We start from the raw sequence: 26,407 nt of genomic DNA on the forward strand, positions 1-26,407 counted from the left end.
TATGGAGTTTCTTTTTGGGGTGATGGAAATGTTCTGGAATTTGATGGTGGCAATGGGTGCACAACAGAGTGAATATACATACTAAAAACCCCTGAAATGAACATTTTAAAATGATGAATTTTATATTGTGTATTGTATCTCAATAAAAGGGAAAAAAAGGACACAACTGGTTGAAGAGGCTCCCACTCATCAAATCTGGAGCAATTTGAGCATCAAAAAGAATGAGGGGGCTTCCCTGGTGGCGCAGTGGTTGAGAGTCTGCCTGCCAATGCAGGGGACACGGGTTCGAGCCCTGGTCTGGGAAGATCCCACATGCCGCGGAGCAACTAGGCCCGTGAGCCACAATTACTGAGCCTGCGTGTCTGGAGCCTGTGCTCTGCAACGAGAGAGGCCGCGACAGTGAGAGGCCCGCGCACCGTGATGAAGAGTGGCCCCCGCTCGCCGCAACTAGAGAAAGCCCTCGCGCAGAAACGAAGACCCAACACAGCCATAAATAAATAAATTAATTAAATAAAAATAAAAATAAATAATAAGTTACAGAAGATGCCCAAAGATTGAAATTCACTTCTACTTCCAAAATCATTCATCTTCCCACTGTGCAGTTTTAGGTAAAGATCATTGCTTGTTATAAATGTATTTCTTAATAACGGGGGGATTTCAGGCTTTGGTGAGGGGGATGGGTGGCAAAAAAAAAAAAAAAAAAAAAAAAGAATGAGTTATTAGATTGTAACACTTTGAATTAAAAAAACAAAACTGTAAATTCACAGTGAAAACAACTACCCAAAAAGGGTAGAGGAAAGAAAACTCTTCTTTATAGATGAATGCCAGCTAATACATGTAGGGGAATGATGGGATAAGAAAACTACCATTTAAGAACTCCTAATGTGGTAACTGATTTAGATAAGATCATCAGTGGATGTTATAAATGATGTGGAAAAGGTGGCTGAAATCCAACATCTTCAGTGGTATCACCCCACTTTGATAGATATGTGGGACACTACCTTAAACAAGGCATTGAACCCAGCATCACCAATACAGGGACAACCTGATGTGCAATACTGGAACATACACAATCTCACTTATAGCATTCTTATAACAATTCTTACAAAAAATGTTTAACCTAAATGAAATCATGAGGAAACAATAAGACAAATCCAGATTGTGGGATATTCTATAAGACAACTGGCCTGGACTCAGCTAATATATTTAGGGGTGAAATGCCCTGGTGTTTAAAACTTATTTTAAATGACTCAGGGGGAAAAAAGTATATGTGTGTGTACTGAGACAGATATAGGGAAGGAGGGATGGAGGAAGAGAGGGACAGAGAAAGCAAATATGGCAAAAAGTTAATAACTGGTGAATCTATGTAAAAGAACATGGGTATTCAATATATTCCTCTTTCAACTTTTCTGTAGGTTTACAATTTTTCAAAATAAAAATTGGGGGAGAAAATCTGTGTAATAAATCAGCTTTAAAGAACAGAAAATTCAACATGCTTAAACTGTAATAATCAGAAACACAATTCATCTCTAATATAAAGTGTCCAATTTTCTTAAACATACTTTACTGTTGCCCATTTCAGCAGGTGAGAAGCATTATGGTACAGCTGCTCTGAAATTCCTCTATGAATCCTCAAGGCTTCTAAATTAGTTAAGTGAAAATTTCTTAGCCCAATTCAGACAGTCAAAAACTTATCTAATAGACAAGAAAATATGTTGGACAACTCACACTCCTTGCACTTTACTTACAGCCTGGAACTCCACATATCTCAAAATACGGTTTTAAAATATTCTTTAACAGAATTTCTGATAATTTCAAATGAGAGAGGTATACATTTTTAGCTACATGGTAGATACCTTATATGACTAGCAGACAATTCAGTGTATCTCCAGTGGGATGATTTATCATAAAGAAAGTCACCAAAAATTGTAAGCAGTCTGGATTCATGTTTATTGAAGCCAGTAATTAGAGACATCTTCTTTTCCAGCACTAGAAAGCAAGGTTCCACATGACTGCATACTGCATTCGGATAGAGCCACACCCCTGGACTAAGGCTGGTGGGGGAATAATCTGCAGTCCTAATTTTAAGTTAAAAACACCAATAAACCTAGTATAGAGACAACAGTGAACTTTCACTTACAGCATCAACATTGTTAAGGTCATGATGTACAGAGCAGTCACTTTCAACTTTGTTAAACTAATAAAACACATCTTCAGTTTAAATACTGGTTTAAAAATGCCAATCCAAAAAAAAAAAAAAAGTGCAAACAAAATTAAATAATTCTAGCAGCATACCCGTTGCATTTTTAGGAAAGACCAATTCATGGCCTTTATTGTGGCCATATCTTCAAGGTTGGGCTTATTTCTTTGACTTTTCCATTTTAAAGACAAACAGCAGATGTAACCACTACAATGTACATAAATAGTCATAAAATTATCTTTAACAGTCTACCATACAAGTGTATTCTGCAAATGAAATGAATTTTACTTTAAAAAGTAAAGGCTGTTTATTGTTTGGCCTTTGGTTCCAATGCACGAAAATCCCAAAGTAACAAAAAATATGCTCCCCCCTCCCACCCTCCCAAAAAAGAACCCTGCAGCTCCCCAAAGTTGGTAGACTTTGGCAACCACTGAGCACATGACACTATCTATACATCAGTTTCTTCTGATCCTAGGAGTATCCACTTGTTATGAGAAACTAAAGTGATCTCCAAGAAACCTTCCTTCGCAAGACAGGTGTCTTAGCATTTCTTCGGTTTTAGTACATTTTATATTGACATCAAAAAGTGCTTCTCAGTTTAAATGATAAAAAATAAACAAAAAGTAAAGTTTTGCATTAAAATTTAAAACCACACTGTATCCCTCTTAGGCATGTGCCGTTCGAAGAATTCTTTCTTATTTCTGAGGTCACTCATTTTGTGCCCCCTGCCCCTGCCAGCTGCTATGGAGGGATTAAGTGACCCCATCATTCGTGTGGCCACAAGCTGTTTGGCATCTATTGGTCATTATACCACAACCATCATTCCAAGTCAGTTTACTGTCATTACCTGGAAAATCTGGTAACTGGAAGCCATAATACATTAAAAAAAAAAAAACTGAATTAAAAAGGGGGGAAAAAGTGTATTTTCAACAATAAGACTGGCACAAGAAACACATTTTTATGTTTGTCAGAAAGGCAAGTAAATACTCAGCTTTCTCCTTAACAGTGTTCAGACCTTTACAGAAAAGCAACTCAAGACAGTCTCAGAGTCTTGTTATATAACACACGATATTAAGTTATGCCCAGTATGGTTAGTGGTCAGTCAAATCTGGTATGTAAAAGTAATGACATTAGGGAAGTTAGGCTTAGACACAGTACAACAAACATTCATATAAAAAAAGTAAATTCCACATAAGTGAACTGTAGTTTTTCCCTTGATTTGACAACAAATGTTTTATACATTAAATTAATGGTAGTGTTTGCATTTCAATGTTCTGTGTCATGTATAAAATTAAAAGTGCCATTTAAAATCCATAGAAGTCACTTCCAGGATGATGGTGTGACATGACAATGTGCATGAATTTGCCCTAAATGGAGACACCTGAAACACTTATTTCCATAAGAAAAAAATGCTAGTTTATGAAAAACATAAAACAAGAGAAATGTATCATTTCCATTTTCAATATAAAACATTCACACTTATTTGTCCATCTGATAGCACTGATCAGACCAGGGAGCTAGGACAAAACCCTTTTGCATCAATGGAACTCCACGAAGGTTTCCAATGACCATAAGGCAGGGACTGGTGTAAGCCAATTAATTGGAGTGTATTTACATTAAAAACCTCCTTCAAACTTTCTGTAGCACACTGCATTATGGTAAAATGAGAGGTTGGTCACCCATTCTCTACTAGTAGGCCAGCCTGTGGTAGTTAAAAAAAAAAAAAATTTAAAAACAAAGCAGAAGCTATTTAGAAAACACAATTCAAAGTAAACTAATTTTGTAACTGCTGACTTTAAACATACCCCCCAGTGACTGCCCCACGACGCACATGCGTGGAGCCCAACACCTCCCACGAGGACATGGCCTGGGCTAAGCACGTGCGTCCTGGGCAGCTGCCATCTTCCCCACCCCCATACCGGCTCCACCTGACTCAGGCATCCCCACACTTAACACATCTTTCATAAGTTAAAGATGCATTCAGAACAAGTCCAATTCCCATTTTGCTTAGTGTTTAGTTTGGAAATGCTTCTGATTTTAAGTCTTAAAAATGATTATTCGACTTCTACTGAACACACAGTATTTACTAACACTGCTCATCTCCTCCTCCTCCACTTCCTGCAACATTCAGCTTCCCTACCAACACTTCTCTCATTCCTCCTTTCAGTCTTTCTCTTTCCTGGACTTTCTGCTACTTAATCTGCTTCCCAAGAACAAGTGAATCTGTTAACACGCAACTGGTCGGACTAGCCACCATCTGATCAATGACTTCCTGGTCTCACCGGCTCCACCCTGAAAGTAAGTGGGCCCTCTTTCTCCCCATCTACCTTCCCCTCCCCAAGAAGCCCAGCTGCACTTGCTGCCCATGAGAGAGCCACATGCCTGAGAGTCCAAGGGTTATCCTTCACAAAGGGGTCTGACACATAACCTTCCTAAAGGTGCATTTCACACTCGGACAAGCCAATGAAGTTTTTTTTTTTTTTTTTTTAAGTTCATCTCCCCTGCCCCAAAAAACTGATAGCATGTGCCATATCAGAAAAATCCTGGTCTTAGAGCAGATCAATATAGTTATTTGGTCATTTTACATATGCACTTTTTAAGGAGGATCAGGCTTCATTTTCTGTTGAAGAGTTTGTTACCATGGAGTCTGGTTTTCGAGTCATTCTATCCAGTTCTTCCTGAACATTTGTCAACACAGTCTTTTGTCCTTTAAAGAAAAAAAAAAAGCAGCAGTGATGAGAGCAGAAAAAAAATTTTTTAAAAAGGGACATTTAAAATTATACAGATTTCTATAATCATTTTTGGTGATAATAACTCCAATGAGAATGAGGAAAGTCTTTTTTCATTGCAATGGTTATAAGGAGACAGACTCTAATTCAGCCCTTCTTAATTCCAAATGCCACAGGTTTGGGCTCCCCGACTACATTACTGCCCCCTGCCTGGGGGTGCCTTTGTGCCAAACACAAAGGCCTTTCTGAAAACCCTCTCACCCCTATGCACTCTCATCACCCATCTTCCTAGAGGTGGTATTTGAGTTTCTGGCATGCAGCAAATGACTTTCTGTGCCTCAGACAGAACAGCTGTTTATGTTTTGTTACTAATTACAACTGACTCACATGGATATCCTGGAAACATCATATTTCAATAAGAATATAAGACTAAGGTTGGCCATTTCGATACTGCACAAAGTTGGTGCACATATTTTTTGTTGTTGAACACTAACTGGGGCCTAGAAGTGACTCCTATTTCCTCCCAGGGAATACCAGCTTATAGCCTGGGCCACCAGATCAGACAGACTCTGAGTCTCCAAGAACTCAAGAGCACCTGAAGGCACAGGCTGACCTGAGGATGGAGTGATTTCTTGAGGGTTTCCTTTGATTGGAAAACACCAATTAAGGACAATACTGTATTAATATTCCTTATAGCTAATGGAAAATTAAAACCCTTTGGAAATGGCCTCAAGCTTTCTGGGAAAATTTGTAATTCCCAAGGAACCTGGTTCTTTTGTTTCAGAGACCTCCAAGACATAGACTTGCCCTATGTGCCCACACGGAAGAACAGATGGGTGGGCTGCCACAGAGATGTCTATGTGTGACAAGGGTGGGGAGCTTCATGGAGGAGAAAATAAAAACCCTCCAGTGAGACAGTGAGGGTTCACAGGCAGCTGACGGCAAGACTGGAGGCAGTAGAGTGAGCAAAATCCTTATAAAGCAACACAGAAAATTAAAGAGAGTAAATAAAATGTCAATGGTACACTCTAGACCATGACTTCCAACTGACAGAACTTCTACACCCGGGCCATGTACTGGGTTGACCAAAAAGTTCATTACGTAAGATGTTATGGAAAAACCCGAACGAACTTTTTGGCCAGCCCAATATTTAGGACCTACCTCAACTCACCCAACAGTCAGTTCTTGAGAACCTGAATATACATAAATCCCACCTTAAATGTACCAAGAAACACGCATGGTAATAAGGTAATCCTACTGTAAAGTATACTGCTCAGTGTAAGGTGGAAATCTGTTCAGAACATCGAGGGGTCTGCAGGTCAGTGAAAGCAGACACTCCTGTCCACCACCCCACCTTCCAGCACTCCTCGATCACAAGGGTCCTAAGTCTTTGGGGGCCCTTCAGTACCTGACTTCTTGGCTGTGCCCTGCACCCCACCAGCACCAGGACTTCCAGGAGAGCCTGTTTTTTTACTCAACAGACTATTGAAGAAGCTGGCCAACACCCCTTCACTTGCTGCATTATCTAAGGAAACATTAAGAAAAAAAGCATCACACAAACTGAATGACTCAATTAAACAGCAACAAACTATTTTTCAGCTTGGAATTATCCATTTGTGGTTATGATCTTCCTAGGATACTGAGCAGATTCATTCACTATGATGCCGTATACACTGCCACTGCTAAGGCTGATGATGTGTTAGCATAGTTAGTAAGTGGAAACCTGTTTAGAGTTCCCACCTGTTCAGAGGCATAACAGGTAACCTGTGCTCCACATCATCTCCCTGTCCATGAAGCAGTGTTTTTCAAAGTTTTATAAGCCCGTAATGTTCCAAAGTTGCTGTGAAAAGCTCTCATTCAGAATAGAACACAGTCATCGAACATGCAAGAATTAAATATAATTTGAGGGTTTTACTGCAGCCAACATCTTGGGGTATTATTAAGTCACTGGGGTAAGGGCTACTTAAACTAGTAAGTAACTGAGCTTGACAAAACAAGTGACAATTCATAAATGGTAATAATATAAACCTAATAAGCAACAAAACCAAGAACTCAAAATATACATTTTAAAGTGACTTCTTATGCTGTATTCTTCTCTGAATATAGAGAGGCCTAACCAAGGTCTTAAACAAAGCCAGGTGCAAGGGCCACCAATTCCAACAAAGAAACAGGCCTTGGTCTCTGCCAACCATGAACCCCCTCTCTCTCAGAAAGAGGAAGTGGAAAGCAGCCCTTCTTGGGAAAGAAAACAGCTCAGCTACCTTGAGTCTCCACCTTCCAAACCCAGCTACTCACCCCCTAAAGTAGGAATGAGGCCTAGGACTAAACCACTCTCCAAAGAGACAGGATACGTACTTTTGATGTTTGGGTCCGGCTTCTTTACTGACGTGCCTGGGGAGGCACTAGGCACGCTGGCTGGCCCTCCCCGGCCCTGGGTTCTTGGAGAGCCAGAGGGTCCTCTTGCAGGGGATTCCTAAGTCCAAAACCAGCCCAAGTCACACACAGGCATAAAAATAACAGAAAATACATATTCCAAAAATGAAGACATGCTTCTGCAGGGTATTTTTCACAGTCTAGGGAGAAGGGTGGCAGTAATGGGAGTTTGCGCCCAGCTCAGTCCCTTTTTTAGATCCCAATTTCTCCTGAGAGAAGAGATACCAAGATAACAAAACCTGTTCACTCTAACTCCCAGAGCTGTATTCCTTCATCAGACGTTTTCTGAGTTCCTACCATGTTCCTGGCCCTGGGCTTTTAGGGGGACCAAATTCCCTCTGAATATACAAAAGCCCACACAAATGTAAGCTCTCACAAATAATGGTATAAAGTTTGAAGACATGACATTGGGCCTTGACCCTCTGTTTAGTTTAAGGTACTCACGGAGGCTCTCGTGGGTGTGGCTGGCTGCTTGGCAAGGAGTGACTGCAAAGAGAGGGACACACCGACCGTTAACCAAGGCCTGCAGAGTGCACTGAAGGTCTGGAGAAACACTTCCAAGTATTCCACTAGAGGGCACCATTAACAACAACCAAGTCAGAGGTTCTACACTATAAATGCAAAATATTTAAATTGAGCAATTTGGTATATGGTGAACAAAAAATACTCCCAGTAACCAGTTTTGAAGCTAAAGAAGCAAGGAGAGCACAAAAGGGAGGAAAAGTTGGCAAAAAAAAAATCAACGCCCCCTGCTGACCTGCCTGCATCATCAGGCAAACCCATGATGTGTCTAACACCACTCTCAGTGAAACAGAAAGGTGGGACTGGGTCTGCATTCTGAACTGTCAGCTTGGGTTTACTCTCCTCACCTACAAAATGTGTATATCAGCTCACATGCCTTCATGCACAGGGCTGTGTGGGGCTATGTGAACTAACGGAAGTGAGGTCAGGGCGTTTGGTAAACTGTCAACATGGGAAATACTATGCCAGAAAACCTACATTTGCAGACAGAACAGGTACTTAATAAGATACTAAGCCTATCACTGTAGGAGAATCTGCAAGGCAGGAATGCGATCCTCTGAGGGGCCCCCTACCCTGTACCAATCCTAGAAATGGGAGAGAACAAGAACTGGTAGCAACCCCTTTGTCCCTGCAAGCTCTTTGTGATACCCCCGCCTCACGCCAGGGAGCTGGTTTCATTCGTGAGAAGGCCTCTGCTCTGGCCTCACAGGTCTTCTTACCTGTTGCTTCATTAGGAACACCTGCTCATCCTCCGCTGCCAACTCTTTGTCGTGGACCAGCTGTGAAGTGAAGTGACACACTCATTCGTGGTCATAGACCAAGAACACCCCCAACTACTTGTCAAAATTCATGCTGAAAGGAGAATCTTGTGCTCATGTCTCAACATGGGTTTGGGGAGTCCCTATGGAGACTGCAGAGGTCAAGTCTTTCTAGCCTGGCAAAGACCCTGTTCCCAGACCAGGCTTGGCATATGGCCAAATGACATTTTTAAGTCTGGCAGGTTCTAAACAATACCTCCCAGATCCGGGTCTGCAGGTGATCACAGGAGCAAGTGGGATCTACTAACAGTAATCCAGAGGCAGCAGTGGCACTCCATCACTCATGCTGTGCCACCCAGAGCCAATTACATAACACGACTTCATCTAAAGACTTTTTTTAAAAGGCCCTTGGATTATTTTTTTTTACCCCCCCAAATGGTTCAATGTGTAAGACTTGTTTCTTTATAAGTTTCTTTTCCCATGAAAAAAACCTACAACTATTTCTTCTTTTTTTTGGTGGGGGCGCCGCGCTGCGCAGCTTGTGGCATCTTAGTTCCCCGACCAGGGATCGAACCCAGGCCCTTGGCAGTGAAAGCGCAGAGTCCCAACCACTGGGCCGCTGGGGAATTCCCCACCTGCAACTCTTAAAGTGATTGATTTGGGTACCTTTCTCACAGGAGGTTTCACAATAAAGTCTTCATATGCATCTTCTGGCTTCACAGTTGTGAAATTTTCATGTAAAATAGCTATTTTCTTTTCATTGTCCCAGCCTGCAGGTCTAAAGGCAAAGACACAGAGACTGACTTGCTTTTCCTGGGACTGCCTTATGGAATACTCAGCACACTCTGGGTTAGAGAGGACTCCCGGCTGCGATCCCTTCCCACAAGTTCTGGTCTGTAGTTGCTGGGCCGGCTTGTAGATTCTGGCAGACAAGCCAATATTCACTGCAAGTGTAGTCCATCAGCTCAACCTCACAGGTCCTGCTCCATACTGAGTTCATGAGGCCCAAGGCCTAAGGAGCCAGAGCAAGATCTTACTGACTGTACATGCTGACCCACAGGAGGTGTTCAGAGCTTTTCCACAACTCTGCCGAGAAGAACAAGGACACAATGGGGCCCTGTTCTGACAGAGTGGAGAATACAGAGCAACACATAGGATAGAGCTCAGGATAGGGCTGTTTCTCTGGGCTTTGGTATGAAGACACCCCTGTGAGCTGTTTCTCTGAGAACTCTTCTTTCTGACAGCAGTTTTCTTATGGATTGGTTAATTTTACTGATGTGTGAATATGTACCCTGGAGCCAAGGGGAGTAGCAGGACCTGCACTATCCTGGGCCTCAAACCAGAGGGACACAAGGAGGATCCTATGTGGGTGCTGCCCAGCTTGACATCGCAGGGCAGGATGGCACCCAGGTTCCATTAAGTTCAGCTGCAGCCTAGGGTAAGGAACAATTGTAAAATGCCCTACATGACATACTTTTATCTAGAAGCTCTAAAAGATGGCAACTGATTGTTCCCACAGGCTTCTCATTCTCCATCCAACTCCTGCTCCATAGCCCTATAACCGAGAAGGTGCTTAGCCAGGGCCCTCCACCCCAATGGCTCCGACGACTTCACCGGCTCCCAAACAGGCAACTACCAACAGGACCAAAGGTGCAAAGGAACAGAGCATGATCAAGATACTGCCATGACCCGTGTCACCTTCAGAAGCTCTGAGCTTCTTCTCCACTCCAGACCAGCCCCGAACACATCCAGTCTCCCGGATCCTCCTTCTCCTCAGGATCACAAGTGATCTGGGTACTGACTGACTCCAAAAGCATACCACTCACTGAGAGCTTGTGGCTTTGGTGCTGGCCTGACTGCTCTAGACAACGATTCTCTAAAATCAGTCTAAGTCTCTATGTCTGCTGTCTGGGAAGAGCCCAAGTGAGGCTCTCCCTAAATGTTGAGGAGGCAGCCTATTGGGTCCCCCGAGAGCTCTCGGCTTTCACACCTTCAGTCTTCTCCCAGACTCTCCCACCCTTCCACCACTCCTTCTGGCCTGCCTGGCACGCACCACTCATCCTCCCAGCATCACTCCTCTGCTCTCCCTGCCACATTGCCTCTACTACCCCAGTACTGCCCTAGCCCTCCTCGGCTGTGTGTGTCCCTTAAAGTGCCTCGTGCAGGAACCACATCTCATTCATTTCTGCCCTCAGCATAGAACCTGGTCTCCGAGAAAGTGCTCAGTATTTGCTGAACAAACTGTAATTCTTTCTTAAGAGGATATCTAAGCCTAAAAACATGATACTAGCACAAGTCCTCTCAGAGACCACACCCTCAACATTCATTTATGCATCCACAACACTCACCATTCTCCACTGAGAGAATGACACAAATTCGGACTAACAGGTATCCAAGTCTCTGCCCAGGACAATCAGCCCCAGTGGCTCCTCAAATGTGAAACACCGGAAACACAACAGGCATTCAGTACGGCCAAAGCCCAAGCTGATGGGGCGCGAGGGAGGGCGTAGGCAGTCATCCCTGTCAATGGATGCCAATAAACCAGATGCTTCAACAGAAAACGTTCAGGATCCTCAAAGCGCCAATTCCCTATACTGCAACTCCCTCACTCAGCCGGTATTCTACCAGAGTTGACAGTAAGTGGCAAAAATGTTTTAGCAACTTGCTCTCAATGAAGAAAGGCAGCACCCCTGACCTCACTCCACCCAGCTCCCTCAGACTGGAAGCAGAATGGCAAGTAATCTGGAAAACAGCAGAGATGGAAAGGTGGGTGTATATATCCCCTATGAGGTCCAACTCCAAGCACTTTGCCCCAGGGTAGTAGAAAGCTGGCTGTATAAGAGAGAGACAGAGCCATCTTACTTGGAAAGATAAAATGTAAAGAGCAAATGTACCAAGAAGAGAAGCATTTGAAAGCATCACCTATAAAGAACTCACATAAAAACTGCTTCCTTTTCCACAACTAAGGCAGGCGTGGTAAAGTGGAAACCGTATGTTTTATGAACAATGTACTTATACAACAAGTCGAGGTTTTTCTCTTCCTTCACTGACGTGTAAATCAAGGCCGCTCCATCTAATCAATCTGCTTAAGGAAAACCAATTCACTGCAAGAGGAGACAAAAGCAAATACATACAGGCACAATCCTCAAAGTATAGTCACAGGATACTCAGTTTTTGATCAACACACGATTAATAGAAAGTGTTAAAATTTTAAGAACTAAAAAAGTAATAGTAGCAGAAGCAGCAGGTCAAAAGCATAAAGCATGTTGATGATAGCGGGCCACGTAGTTCATTTTTGAACATGTAAACTGTTGTCTTCTAACCCATCAGGTTGCGTCCCAAGCAGTCAACTTAATGATTCTGAGGGTAGCCCAGGATAACCCTCAGCATATCCAAGGTACACAGATTCTTTCCCAGACAGATGCCCACATGTGATCAAGTTGGTCATTAAGCATACAAGAGTTGGGTACCTACATGTTATTGGCACCCTCCACTGAGCTGGACAAGCTTAAGAGCCCAAAGGAAGTAGCGGAACCCACCCTTACCCTGCCCCGCCCAGGATGTGGGATGATGGCACCAACTGTTATTGGATTTTTACAGAAACAAGACTCAAAAGTCTGCTGACACAGCATCTCTCTCACGGACAGCACAAAACATAAACATAAAGGAAACCCTGTAGCAGCCAAAACACTATCATGTTGGGTAATTAACCTTTTCTATAAAAAAAGCAAAGTTTAAAAAGATTTCCAAGATATGATAAAAATAATTTGCAATAAAATTATCATATCAGCTTTCTTCTTAATACAAAAGCTTATCAAATGTACACCATTAAAAATAAAAAGTAATCAAAAATAGGCACAAATTATTAAGTCTCAAATTCCAACACAGTAAACTTTTAGAAAGTAAAATGATGTATACCACGGGTCCCCAACCCCGGGTCCACAGACCGGTATTGGTCCTCGGGCTGTCAGGAACCGGGCCGCAAAGCAGGAGGTGAGCAGTGGGCAAGCGAGTGAAGCTTCATCTGCTGCTCCCCATCACTCGCATTACTGCCTGAACCCTCCCCCGCCCCCCGTGGTCCGTGGAAAAACTGTCTTCCACGAAACTGGTCCCTGGTGCCCAAAAGGTTGGGGACCGCAGATGTATACAGTTTCACCCTGGCAAAAGACTATTCTGGATTCAGGAAGTACTGTATCTCTTTGAAGATGCCCCATTTGGAGGAAGCCTGGATTAGCACACACAGAGGGGAGCCTGTGCCCCTGGACCCCAACACAGCGCCCCAAGGATACACTGGAGGCAGAACCTCCGTAGGTGTGACTGGATGAAGTCAAAGTGCTCGTCCCTGTAATCATGCTCCTTCTCCAGGACACTCACCGCATCACACTGCAGGTAAGATAGAAAGAGAAAGGAGTCATCTTTTTGCCTGTCTGCCTGATAAGGATGGGAACACTGTCTTTGTCAGTAATAAAGTATCATAGCTTCAAAGAAGGCAGCCATGGGACTTCCCTGGTGGTGCAGTGGTTAAGACTCCGTGCTCCCAATGCAGGGGGCCCAGGTTCAATCCCTGGTCAGGGAAATAGATCGTACATGCATGCTGCAACTAAGAGTTTGCATGCCACAACTAAAGAGCCCGCCAGCCGCAACTAAGATCCAGCGCAACCAAAATAAATTAATTAATTTAAAAAAAAAAAAAGAAGGCAGCCACAGCCCAAAGTCCAAGCATTAATTAAATAAATAGACAAGAGTGAAAAGCAACTGGAGATTCTTCTTTCATCCTGGGCCTCGGTTTCCACATCTATAAAGCAGGGATATGATAGCCCTGATCACCTCACAGTTGCTCTAAGAATCAAACAAGGTCACATCAGGAAACAGGCCCACTGGACATGGCTGTGCACTGCACACTCCACAGGGCTCCATTCTCACAGAATATGATGTGAATGGCACATGCTGCAGTTGGGCAACCTAGTGGCTCTGACTAGGATCAAAGAACTTTTCAAACCCCCCATTTTTTTGTTTGTTGTTTACTGGATTTTTTTTCTTAACGCACTTTATTTATTTGCTGCACTGCCAAACCCAGCCAAGCGTACAATTCCCTGGCACATACCTTTGTGCACACCACCAACACTGGGATCCCCAGGTTATGAGTCAGCACGTTGTCACCAAGAGGCAGGGCAACATTTTCTTCATCAGGACCTGAGGTCAGAGGCCCTCTTCTCTGTGGGGAACCTTGACAACCTTCCTCAGGCTCAACATAGTCTTGAAAATCTTTCACAACTACAGGTGAAAAAGAAAAAGAAAATTACACACACACACACACACAATAAAAAATGCACATGCCAGCTTTAGAAAACTGAAGCAGGTAGTGATAAGCACAAAACATAAAGAGTTGTGACAAACTTCCTAACTGCATCTGACTTAACTGCAATATTAGGGATTTAGGGGTGGTGATACAAAATCCCAATTCTGACATTTTCAGTCAGTCTGAGCAGTATAACTTCAGAGCAGCAAAGATATTCCCCTGGTCATCTTTAATTGCATCTAACTGTTAACAATTAAACAGGTTTTTAAAAACTCCTAAGGCTTCAATAGTTCCTACTATGAAAAAACAAAACAAAACACTCTTTTTTGGGCCACGCTGCGAGGCTTGCAGGATCTTAGTCCCACTACCAGGGATTGAACCCAGGCCATGGCAGTGAAAGAGCCAAGTCCTAACCACTGGACCACCAGGGAATTCCCAACACTTTTCCTATATATTTTACATTTTCAAAATATTAGGATAGTTGAACTGTGCTACTTCAACAGACGCGACCACTAGAATAGGTTACAACTTATGAAACTCCTCAGAGTTCTCATTAGAAACCACCTGAATTACCAAGAACATGCTGTTTCCATACAGCTGAGGTGCGTCCGTGCTAAAGAGCAAGGCTGGACTTGCCAGCACCATCTGCATCTCCTCATCATCCTCACTCTTGTGGACTCAGTTTCATCTTCAGGAGATCCTGAGTCACATGTATCACGGACCTGTTCCTGCCTAACACAGGAAGGGGTGAGTGATACAACATCTACTTCTTGGCACTACTTTGGCCATGGGTGCAACCCCACAGGAGGGCCTTCAAGCTGAGAGTGGTCCATGGTCTTGGTTAAGGCAAGTGAACACAAAGTCCACAGACCTGCACCTTTTCCTGGGTGCTTCAAGGTTACATGTCAGGCCAGAGAACAAGGACATGATGATTAAAGCTACTTCGAGCCGGCAGCTCTACTCTTCTACACACAACACGCCTAAAGGACCAAAAGGACTTTTACTCTCATCCACAACATGCTCACTGAGAAAACACAGACAACTAGGTTAAAGAGAATCTAGAGAAAAGTGCATGTACTCTTCTTCACCCACAGAACAGGTTTCAAATATTTTAAAACAGTGAGTCCTAATTTACAAAGACTTTAGGTTATTGTTATATAAGCTTCTGGAATTATCTGGGAGTACAATGTCTTTCATATAATACTGGGAAAAAACCACTGCCTAAACCCTAAAGCGCAGATATAACATTTCATCTCTACAACTTCTCTTTAATTAAGCTCATTCATATAATTTCATTGCCAATATAAATAATCTACTCATGGGACTTCCCTGGCAGTCCAGTGGTTAAGACTGCGCTTCCAATGCAGGGGGTGCAGGTTCAATCCCTGGTCGGGGAACTAGGATCCTGAATGCCGCGTGGCCAAAAACAAAAAAAAAACACACAAAAACAATCTACTCAAGAGATTTTTTTTTTTTTTTTTTTTACCATCAGTGCAGTTTATTTCTTCAGATTCAATAAATGAATACTCAAGAGATCTTTACTGCATTGCATCTTGGACAAAAACAGAGAAGGGTTTTCTGATGATTGTTGAAGGCTCTTAAGAAATCAAAGGCTCCCACATTTTCTCTTTTTTTTTTTTTAAATCTGCTTTACTTTAGCTTTATGGAGCCAAGATCGACACACAACAAACTGCGCATGTTTAAAATGTAAATCTGATTTTTTTTTTTTTTTGGGCATGCCTCACGGCTTGCAGGATTTTAGTTACCCGACCAGGGATTGAATCCGGGCCACGGCAGTGAGAGCCTGGAATCCTAACCACTAGGCCACCAGGGAACTCCCTAAATTTGCTATTTTTGACATATGAATACACCCATGAGTCAGTACCACAATCAAGATAGTGCATTTATCTATCACCCCCAGAAGTTTCCTTGTACCTTTTGGTAATCTATTTTCCCCAACTCTCCTCAACACCATCCCTAACTCCAGGCAGCCACTGATCCGCTTTTTTTTTCAATACAGATTAGTTTGCATTTTCTAGAGTTATAATATAAATATAATTTATATGTATGTAATTACATTTACATATGTAATTACATTTATAATATAAATATAATTGAGAATATGTACTCTTTTTAGTCTTCCCACATTTTCTTTTTTTTAATTTTATTTATTTATTTATTTATGGCTGTGTTGGGTCTTCGTTTCTGTGCGAGGGCTTTCTCTAGTTGCGGCAAGTGGGGGCCACTCTTCATCACGGTGCGCGGGCCTTTCACTATTGGCCTCTCTTGTTGCGGAGCACAGGCTCCAGACGCGCAGGCTCAGCAATTGTGGCTCACAGGCCTAGTCGCTCCGCGGCATGTGGGATCTTCCCAGACCAGGGCTCGAACCCATGTCCCCTGCATTGGCAGGCAGATTCTCAACCACTGCGCCACCAGGGAAGCCCACACTTTCTCTTTAAAAGCATTTTAACAAATCTTCAAGTCAATGAAAAATACAATGGCTTAACTGTTTGGGTAATATCTATAATTGCCCAAGGTCACGTGAGGCACTCAACCAGGCTTCCAAGACAGTGAGCATGGCAGAGCCCGGAACAGGTTACAGGTAAGCTAAATGACTGTGGGAAGGGAGGCGGGGATGGGGCAGCTCCAGCAGTCTGCTCCACAAACCTCCACGACCCAGCATGCTGTATAAACTGCTGTATTCTACATAGGCCATGATATGAAAATGGCTGGGAAACCCTGGGCTAGGCTATTCATTCTCTGAAGGAATGACTTAATTACGGCTATCCAAAAACAGTAGGAAATGCACATGTGTTTTTAATAACTCAGCATTTTAGAAAATAAGTTGGAAGGCAGAGCAAATATTCATAACGGAGGTGGTGAAAAGGAATGATAAAAACATAGTGAGGACTGTGTAATTTGGATAATAAAATGTGCATTTCCCTTAGGGTACACACATACCACAGTATTAGCAGTTTCTCTCTAGGTGGTGGGATGGCCAGTATTTCACAGCAGGAGCCATCAGCCCACCAGGGGCTCCCCTTTAGCATCAGATGGGAGTGGCTATGGGAAGGAGACTGCAGAGCGCCGCCTTTCTCTTCTTTTCCCTTCTACCTCATTGATCACTGGTTGGTTCCACAGTTCTGAGAAGACCCAAGAGACTGCACCTAATCTTTTTCCTCTACTTGATAAGCAAGTGAAGCCCCAGACACAAAGCAGGAAAGACAAGACTAACCTACACACAAGCACCACCTTCTGGCAGCTTTAGGGGTCGCTCTGCCCTCTCCCTCAGACAAACCCTGCAGCCAAGCAGCTGCCACAGATTCAGGATCACTGAGGAACCTAATCCGGAAAGATATTGGCTGGCCATGGAGCAGCTTTCCAAACTCAGCAGATTGGAAACTGGTGTTGGATCAGAAAGCAGGTTGGGTGACAGCCCTTTGCTCGTTCAATACAATACCTAGAGTCCAATTAATCTGGAAAGTGGGAGTCCTCTAAGCAAGAGGATGGCCAACCACTTTATTAAAATGTAACCTAAAACTAGCTAACAAAGGCACTCCTTCAACGGGTAACAGAAAGGTGTGAGTACCATTCCAAACACCTCAGAGGAAAGGTGGTGAACACAAGAGAGGCTCTCAGAAGGTTAACCAGAGTCACGAGGCATGGACGTGGTTCCAGCAATCGCTAGCTGCCCTCCAGTGTCCTCTCCTCTTCCTCCTTACAACCAAACTGAGCACTGATACTTAGAACACACGGCCACACAGACTACATTTCCTTAGGAAATGTCTCCTTAGGAAGACAGCAGGCACACACTCTTCAGCCCTTCTTTGCTTTTCCTCCTGTTGCCTGCAACACAGATGTGAAGGCTGGAGCTCTGGTTGCCAAGAGGAAGAGAACCACACCCTAAAGATGACAAAGCTGTAAGCACAAAGGAGCCAGGGTCCTTGACTTGTCTTCCTCAAGATGCTTTCCAGTCCTGAACTACCTCTGGATTTCATTCACAGGAGAGAGAAATAAAACCCAGTCTTGTTTAGGCCACTGTTATTTTGGGTTTGTGTCACATGCAGCTCAATCTAATGCTAAGCAACACAGACATCAATGACTAAGGCCACAAAACAAATTCAGTGTGTCATAGGAGCACAAGCTCCCCAGGAGCGGGCACCTTGTCTGCTGTATGTATCCCCAATGCCTTGAACAGACCTGGCACCAGGCAGACACTCTCCCTAGCTGGGAAAGAAAAATATCCTTGGCTCAATCTCTTCCTTTTTTTCTGTTTTAACAAATCTTTACAAGGTTATGACTCTAAGAAAACAGGTTCAGAAACTGAAATCTCCTGTGCATTAACCCACTACTCTGGGTACGATGGTAAATGCGCAGTGAAAGGAGAACAGCTCTTCAGGCTCAGAACTATTCTCAGAAGTTGTCTTTAGGGTCTCTATTTCAGGGGAAAAATAGGCTTTATCTAGAAAGGTCAGTGTTTGAGGACAGATGTGCTGAGCTGCATAACAATCACTGCAGCACACGTGGGTGTCCCAGGAAACACACATGCACACAGCAAACTAAAGAATTATATGTTAAACTCCCTGTTTTAGCTAATGTAGTCAGGAGCAAGTGAAGTTATGACAGGAAGACACACAGCAAGAAATCTGATTTGAAAAGCACATCAAAATTTCTGAACCCTTCTGCCAGTAAGTTTGTGTGCCATGCTCCAGAAGTCCTCATTAATTCACTAAAGGGAATGATGTCATCCCGTGGAAATAAGCCAGGCTAACCTAAGCCAAGGCTGCCCTGGCCAAGACAGCACTGCTGCTGCCACAGCTCCAGCCCCTGCCCCTCCCATTTCCCTGGCAAGTGAACAGAAGCTGATGTAACTGCACAGAAGCAACGAAAAGGAAAAACAAGCTTCTGAACCACATTAAGGAAAAAAAAAACAAAACAAAAAGAATTTCCTTTAAAGTTCTCTGTTCTCACAAGGGCTTGGATGCCCTGAGTCTTAAAACATCCTTTCATTTTCATGAAAAAAAAAATGAATTTCCTATTTCTAACTAAAATCATATTTGCTGGATCCCCAAAGGAACTAAGGTAGGAACTGAAAGATTTATCTTTTGTGGGTCTTCCTTTAAACTTGTCAACAAGAGGGTCCATAGGATCTCAATGGAATCCCAGGGAAATGGACTCAAGCTGCAGAGATCCCAGTAAATCTCTATACCCACTGATACTAACTCAGCAGACCACGAGTTAACAGAACAGCAAAAAGACTCACAGAACTGATCACATTTTGGGGGTGAGGGAAGAACCCTTATTATAAAAGAGAACCAATGAAAATAATAAGGAATACTGATTTATTTTCTTCAACTGTGACAGCTGAGATAAAGACTGCTTTGAAGACTTTTTGACTACTGAATCTACAAAAGCAAATCTGAAATAAATGGTGCAAACAAAACACAAACACTCTGTAAGGGAAGCTTTGCAGCCTCTTGACACTGTGAAAAGGAAGGTGGCTCGAACCATCCAAAGAGACGAGTGAATTTTCCAATTAAGAAAATCCTGTTTTACTTACACTTCCGTTCCAGCTCCCTCATTTCTTCTGGTGGAATTTTCATTTTATCAATGTGCTCACGTAAAACACTAGCCCATTTCTGTAGAGATTCCATCATAGTCCAAGGCCTAGACATGTCTGCAACAAAAATCACCAGGGTCTCCGGCAAGAATTCAGCAGAAACTGCAAATTTCAGCAGGCCTTTGTGATACAAGTCTCCATCCAGAATCCACACATTGCAGCGTGTGTGATCTAAGAAAAGAAGTGAAGCTAAGTTACTGACAATGACCATCAGCACAGCTGAAAGAGCCACATAAGGAAGAACTTAAAGGTGACAGCCACAGAATTCCACACAGAACAGACAGAAATCCTAACCAGAAAAGGGTCCAAGTGCTCAGTGGACAGCAACTCTTCATCAAGGTGCCTTGTGAACTGTCTAAACTATAAAATTTTTTAACAACCATAATATACTGTGTCCACATCCAAAAAGATTCCAGCAATGTCTGAGTAAATTGTGAAGGACATTTTAGCTTTCAGTAAGAATCAAAAGATACTAATAAAAGCTACAAATGTTCCCTGGACGACTGTGCCATAGTCTAAATAATCCATTCTTCTAAAATATCAGCAATCTGTGAGGCAGCAAGCTATGCCGAAGAGCCTGTGGTTAAACAAGCTCTTCTTGTGTCAGTCACACTAAACAGTGCGCTCACATACCACAAAGGGTGCCATAGAGACAGGACCTTTGTATTTAAATGCCAAGATAAACTCATTACTTACATAAACTGAGATATGAATTACGGGGTGCCTGATAATATTAAGGAATTACACTTACTTTTGATATGATAATATGATTATGTTTTTTAAAATCCTAATCTTTTAGACATACATATGGAAGTAGTTACAGATAAAAAGATATAATGTCTGAAATTTGCTGTAATCATCCAATGTGGAGTGAAAAGAGAAGAAGGTGAGAGTATAGCTGAAATAAAATTGACCAAGAACTTGTAACCTGAAGGCAGGTGATAGATATATTGGGGTTCATCAAAATAGTCTATGCTTTTATGTAGTTCTGTTTTCCACAGTAAAGTTAAAAACATATACAGACAAATGTGCAAGTGCTGACATTTAATGAAGCATGTGATTCTAAAACTACAGCTGGATGATCAAGCTGTAGAAGATAATTCTCCAAATTAATAATACACTTTTAAAAAAATTTTAGACACCTTTTTGAGAATTTTTTTTTTTAATAAAAGCACCATGAGGGAGAAATCCTACTATCAAAAATATCATTTCATTAACTTCTTCCCCAGTAAATTGCAACTTACCCTTTAAAAACCTGTCTTCTGTTAGCTATCTTTTTTTGGGTATAATCAATTCACTAACATGCTGTGAAAAATTTTATATTCATAACTTTATTTCAACAGTACAACAAAGGTATCTACATCTAGATATACTTTCAAAACTCTAATGCATTTCAGATAGCGGTTTTGACTTGGATTCTACCAATGCCTTCAAAAATACTGCACTGGGCTTCCCTGGTGGCGCAGTGGTTGAGAATCTGCCTGCCAGTGCAGGGGACACGGGTTCGAGCCCTGGTCTGGGAAGATCCCATATGCCGCGGAGCAACTAGGCCCGTGAGCCACAACTACTGAGCCTGCGCGTCTGGAGCCTGTGCTCCGCAACAAGAGAGGCCGCGATAGTGAGAGGCCCGCGCACCGCGATGAAGAGTGGCCCCCACTTGCCGCAACTAGAGAAAGCCCTCGAACAGAAACGAAGACCCAACACAGCCAAAAATTAATTAATTAATTAACTAATTAAAAAAAAATACTGCACTGTTGGGACTTCCCTGTCGGTCCAGTGGTTAAGACTTTGTGCTCCCAATGCAGGGGACACGGGTTCGATCTCTGGTTGGGGAACTAAGCTCCCGCATGCTGCACGGCGTGGCCAAAAAAAACCCTTAAAAACAAACTGCACTGCACTGTACCTGAAGTCTACAGATTTTAATGTCTGCCCCTCACCAGACACGGTTCTTTTTTTTTAGCCTTTCTTCCCACTGCCCACTACATATAACTCACCCATGTGCATGGAGATTACACATACCACATGTGGCATTAAATGGATGCCCCCAACCCTGAAGGCAGAGGTCCTTTGACATGCCATGTCCTACCACAAAACAAGGACAAGCCAGAACCGATTTTCTCTACCTGGGAGATTGCCTGCACAATGTATATTTATAACCTAGTCACACCACACAATAAAAAATACTGGGGCTAAAAGATGTATAATTAACCACAGGTAAGGGCAACTCTTTCATCAAAGAGGAACTTGCAAGTAGGCAGCTTAAAAAAATCCCATAAATGCAGAGATCAAAGTTTTTAAGGCAACCTTAAGGAATCTGAAATAAAAATTAACATGTATTTCAACTCAAAGGTAAGTGAATATAGTTACTTTGATGCTTGGCATGAAATGTTTATGCCCCTTTGAAACAAGCACCTATAGCAACGTCAGAGTATCTACACCATGTTTCATGTACTTTCAAAAGGGTACTAGACCTACCACCTGTCTCAAGCACTCAGCTACACTTGACACATGCCACCTCTCATTCTGTCAACCTACAAATTGGTACCATCGCCCAATACTACAAATGAGGAAACTGAGGTGCAGAGTGGTTAAGTCAGTCACAACTAGTGACTACCGGAGTGGATTCCGAACCAGTTCTGCCTGGCTCCAAAGCCCAAGTTCTTTCCACAATAATCATCAAAGACAGGAAGCAAAACACTCAGACATATGAGGCCCCTTAGCCCAGCTCAGTGACCCGAGTCCCAACCCTACCTACACAAACTCCGGTGGGCCTAGGTGGGCACTGGAAAGCCTCTGCTCTCCTTATACAAGGAGAGCCCTTAGCACCAGGTCTACCTCCTACCTTTCTTTCACATCCTTCAGAGAATGTTCAGCATGGCAAAGGAAGCCAGGGAAGAAGGAACAGGAATAAAATCTTGGGGTTCTAAGATGACTACTAAGTTAAGATTAAAGGGTTTTTCCCCTCTATTTAAATGATTCTTGGAGCTTGAAGAATTAAGGTGCAAGGAAGGACCTGGGTTCAGCTTCTTCATTTTAGCAATAAGGAAATGGGGGACCAGAGGTGGTGGGATTTTCCCCCTTATATAATCACCCCTACATCATGGTCCTTACTGTACAAAAGGGTAAACGCAATTTTAAGAAAGTAATTTAATGAAGATATTTCATCCTTAGGTTACATGGTCACTTTTCTACAAATAAAAAAACGTAGGCATTAATAATTATTTATTTTAGAGCCATTCAAGATCTAACACAAAGCCTAAAAGTTTACAAAAGAGGTATTACTGACTAGTGGTAACCAAAAACCATTATTCCAATCCAACTCACAATCGTACTTATCACAATTTTAAATGATATCTAATCCTCATAATAGAGCTTACCGTGCACTTTTTTTTTTTTTACCATGCACTTTTAACCATCTCAATTACCCAGAAGGTAGAAAACGATTATTATCCACATTCTAGACATGAGAAATTAAGAGAACATTATGACCTCTGAGCCTCTATTCTCTCCACTGGGGGATAAAAACAAAACAAAACAAAACAAAACAAAAACCCACAAAAACCCACAAGCAATCAGCATTTCTACACTGTCACAAAAAGACTCAAAACTCTCTTGTGAATATCTGTTAAGCTTTTATACTCTAAACCACATCAATTTCAGATTCTCCACTAAAACCAGGCAGAGTAACAATGGTGCCCAGATCAGTCTGCCAAGTGTTTCTCTCATAGAAAAGTCCAAAGCACTTAAAAACTTCTTAATTTTTTTTTTTTAATAAATATTATCTATCTATCTATCTATGGCTGTGTTGGGTCTTCGTTGCTGCACGCGGGCTTTCTCTAGTTGTGGCGAGCAGGCAGCTGCTCTTCGTTGCGGTGCACTGGCTTCTCATTGCAGTGGCTTCTGTTGCAGAGCACAGGCTCTAGGCGCTCAGGCTTCAGTAGTTGTGGTGCACGGGCTTAGCTGCTCCACAGCATGTGGGAGCTTCCCGGACCAGGGCTCGAACCCGTGTCCCCTGCGTTGGCAGGTGGATTCTTAACCACTGCGCCACCAGGGAAGTCCAAAAACTTCCTTCTCAGTTTCTTACTTTTATGTGCATTTGAAACTTTACTCTCAGTCTCTCCTTTTAAGTAAGGGCTACCCAGAGCAGCAGGTAACAGGCCCATTCCCCATTTTGCTAACATACTCTATAAAGAAAAGTAGGTGAAGTCCTACAAAGAGATACACTTCATCTACTCCCCTGTGACTAATTCTCTTAGACCTAAAGAGAAAATTGAGAATGCCTGGGCATGTTGCAGGAGTGGCAACCGAGGAGTCAGAGACCTGCATGGATCAATGCTTCACTCACCATCTCGGTCCTCGTCGTGGACACTGAGGTAGAGATACTCTAGGCCTCTTCCTTTTTTGCCATGCTCAGCTCCTTGAAGTTTAGTCATGAGGGTTGTTTTACCAGAACCATCTTCACCTATAAGTGATGCATGTTAAGAAGACAAAGCGTACCGTTTATTCTAGGCAAGGATGGGGAGTCTGGACATTCACACAAGGAACTTTCATGTAGAGCTTGCTATTGAGGTCTCACCTGTATTCATAAACAAAGCAGGACCTGCTGTAAGAGTGGTCAGGGTGGGGAGAGGTGATAAAGGCAGCAATTTCCAATATCTAAAATGACAATCTACTGCAGTCATCCTTACCTCACAAGGAAAGGAAGAAGGCAGGTCGCAGGCCCTACCTATAATTTATAAGACACGCATCTGGAAAAGTGAAAGTAAAAGGTGGGGCTAGTTTCTCACAAAATAAACTTTTACCACAAGGAAAGCAAGAAGTCTTTAGAATATAATTAACCTTAAAGCCTAGGAACTCTGAACTAAAAAAGTCTGATCCTGCCTCATAATCATGAAGAATGAAGCTGTTATTCACTGTTGATTTTAGTACATTTCTTTCAGAAGCACCCTGAAGGCTAGAAAACTGATGAAAAGAATTACAGACCTAAGCAAAACTCTTAAGCACTATCTTAGTAATTACCAAGCGCCTCCTCATCCCCCTCCACCCAGCTAACAACTCTCCCTCCCAAAAGAAACCTTAAACATCAGAAAGAGCCACCACCAAAAAACACTACTAAGCACCCCTGGGGTTTAGTAATATGGAATTACAGAACATGAGAACTGAAAGGCATTCCACAGGTCAAAGTCCTCCTTTCCACCCCCAATGCCACTACCTTACTCAGGCCCTCCACATCCTATCTGGACATGGTGAGCACTCAGCCTGACTTCAGTACCTGCTCATTTTGAGCCACCTGCCACTCTGCTGCCAGCACCCCCTTTCTAAACACAGATCTGGTGCCCTTGATCCCCCAGTTCGTGAAGACCTCTAAAGGTCTTCTGTTACCTGCTGCAGTGCTCATCAACTAAAGACCAGCCACTCCCCTCAAAAACAGTGGGAAAACCACCCTCACAGTGATTCCCGTGACAATCAGAGAATGGAGGTAAAATAAAAGGCCCCTGAGAATCAGGTGCCTTCAGGAAAAAGCATCGACTCTTCAGCCTTCCACATCTGCCTCGAACTCACCTCATCAGTCACCTTCCACAAAGAGGCTGTGGTAGCTTCCAACGCCCGCCCCCGCCTTGTCACCTCTGTGTTCCTGCAAACACTAACCCTCTGGGCCCCTGCACGTTAACACCTACCCTTCAAAACACCTAACTCCAAACAGCATCAAGCCATATGATGTGCCCCGAATCATCTATGCCCAACATGGTGTAGTGCAATCACCAACACATCTATTTGTGTCTCATTAAACTGAAATTCTCGTGTAGTGTCTGAGGGATGTCTGTGCTGTCCCAGTGCCCAACCGACAGTCAAGGACCCACTCAACAAATGGGTCTGTTGTATGAATGAACCCAGCCAAACTCCCTCACTTGTACGAGGAAAGGAGACCAGAGACGCTGAGGGACCTAACCCAGGTAACCCAGCAGTGAAGGCTAAAATAATGTAGGAAAAGTCCCTGGGGAGGACTCCAAGGCCTGCCGTTCTTTGCAGCGCCCCTCCCACCGCGCACCACTCATCAAGATAGAGAAATGGCTCCTGTGGCATCTCCCCACAGCCAGACGACCCCCAGTCACCTCGTTAGCCCGCTTCCTCCGCTAACCTCATCTACTCCCTCCCCTCTCTACGCCCGCAGTTCGGTGAACTTCAAGGCTATGAGCGCAGGAAGTCAGGGACATTTAAAGCAAAGCTGATGCTGCGGCCAAAAGACTAAGGAATGTGCCGACGAAACCTTGCCAGCATCCCTGGGCTCTCGAAAAGGGGCAACGTCCTGACCTCGGCCGTGGTGGACTTGGCCACTCTCAGGCTGTGAAGCCAGGGTCTCCAGGCCCTCCCGGGCAGGCAGCAGGGGAGAGGAAGGCTGGCACCAGTGAGAGGGCGCCCGCCTCGCCCACCCCAGCCTCCCGGGCAACGCCCCGGCGCCGGCGCTCACCGAAAACCAGGATGTTCTTGCCGGACGGCAGCTTGGACCTGGCGCGGGTAGACACCTCGCTCAGGATCGAGGACCTGTGGGGACAATGGCACAGCGGTCGGCCCCAGGGCCAGCCTGAACCTGACCGGCCCGCGACGGCCCGTTAGTCTGTCCGACGGTCCGGCCCGGCCGCGCCCTCCCCGGCCCGGCCAGCCCAGCCCGGCCGCCTTGCGGTCTCACCATAAGCTCTGGCCCTCCTCCTCCTCAGTGGTCAGGTCGCCGGCGGCCGCCACCGCGGGCCCGTTAGGGCCCAGCAGCAGCTTCTTCTCCACCCCCACCGGCGCCATCTTGCCAACTGCAGCCACAAAGAGGGCCCTCCCCCGGGCCCGCCGAGGACC

General features: G+C 43.7%; 1 protein-coding gene across 2 annotated transcripts; it reads right to left on the reverse strand.

Moving 5' to 3' along the window:
* Positions 1-1,926: 1,926 nt before the first annotated feature.
* On the reverse strand, positions 1,927-26,407 carry DYNC1LI2 (dynein cytoplasmic 1 light intermediate chain 2). Of its 2 annotated transcripts, XM_036833707.1 has the most exons (13): positions 26,250-26,407; positions 26,031-26,104; positions 23,907-24,023; positions 19,502-19,732; positions 13,747-13,916; positions 12,932-13,025; positions 11,580-11,715; positions 9,309-9,420; positions 8,604-8,663; positions 7,807-7,848; positions 7,285-7,402; positions 6,338-6,454; positions 1,927-4,907 (listed from the first exon to the last, which is right to left on the reverse strand). In XM_036833707.1, the coding sequence occupies exons 1-13, from the start codon at positions 26,354-26,356 to the stop codon at positions 4,807-4,809; spliced, it is 1,479 nt and encodes a 492-aa protein (XP_036689602.1). In that variant the 5' UTR covers positions 26,357-26,407; the 3' UTR covers positions 1,927-4,806. The 2 variants fall into 2 exon arrangements, with proteins under 2 accessions (XP_036689602.1, XP_036689603.1); XM_036833708.1 differs by lacking the exon at positions 6,338-6,454.

Source organism: Balaenoptera musculus, chromosome 19, assembly GCF_009873245.2.
Source record: "Balaenoptera musculus isolate JJ_BM4_2016_0621 chromosome 19, mBalMus1.pri.v3, whole genome shotgun sequence".
Lineage (NCBI taxonomy): Eukaryota > Metazoa > Chordata > Mammalia > Artiodactyla > Balaenopteridae > Balaenoptera > Balaenoptera musculus.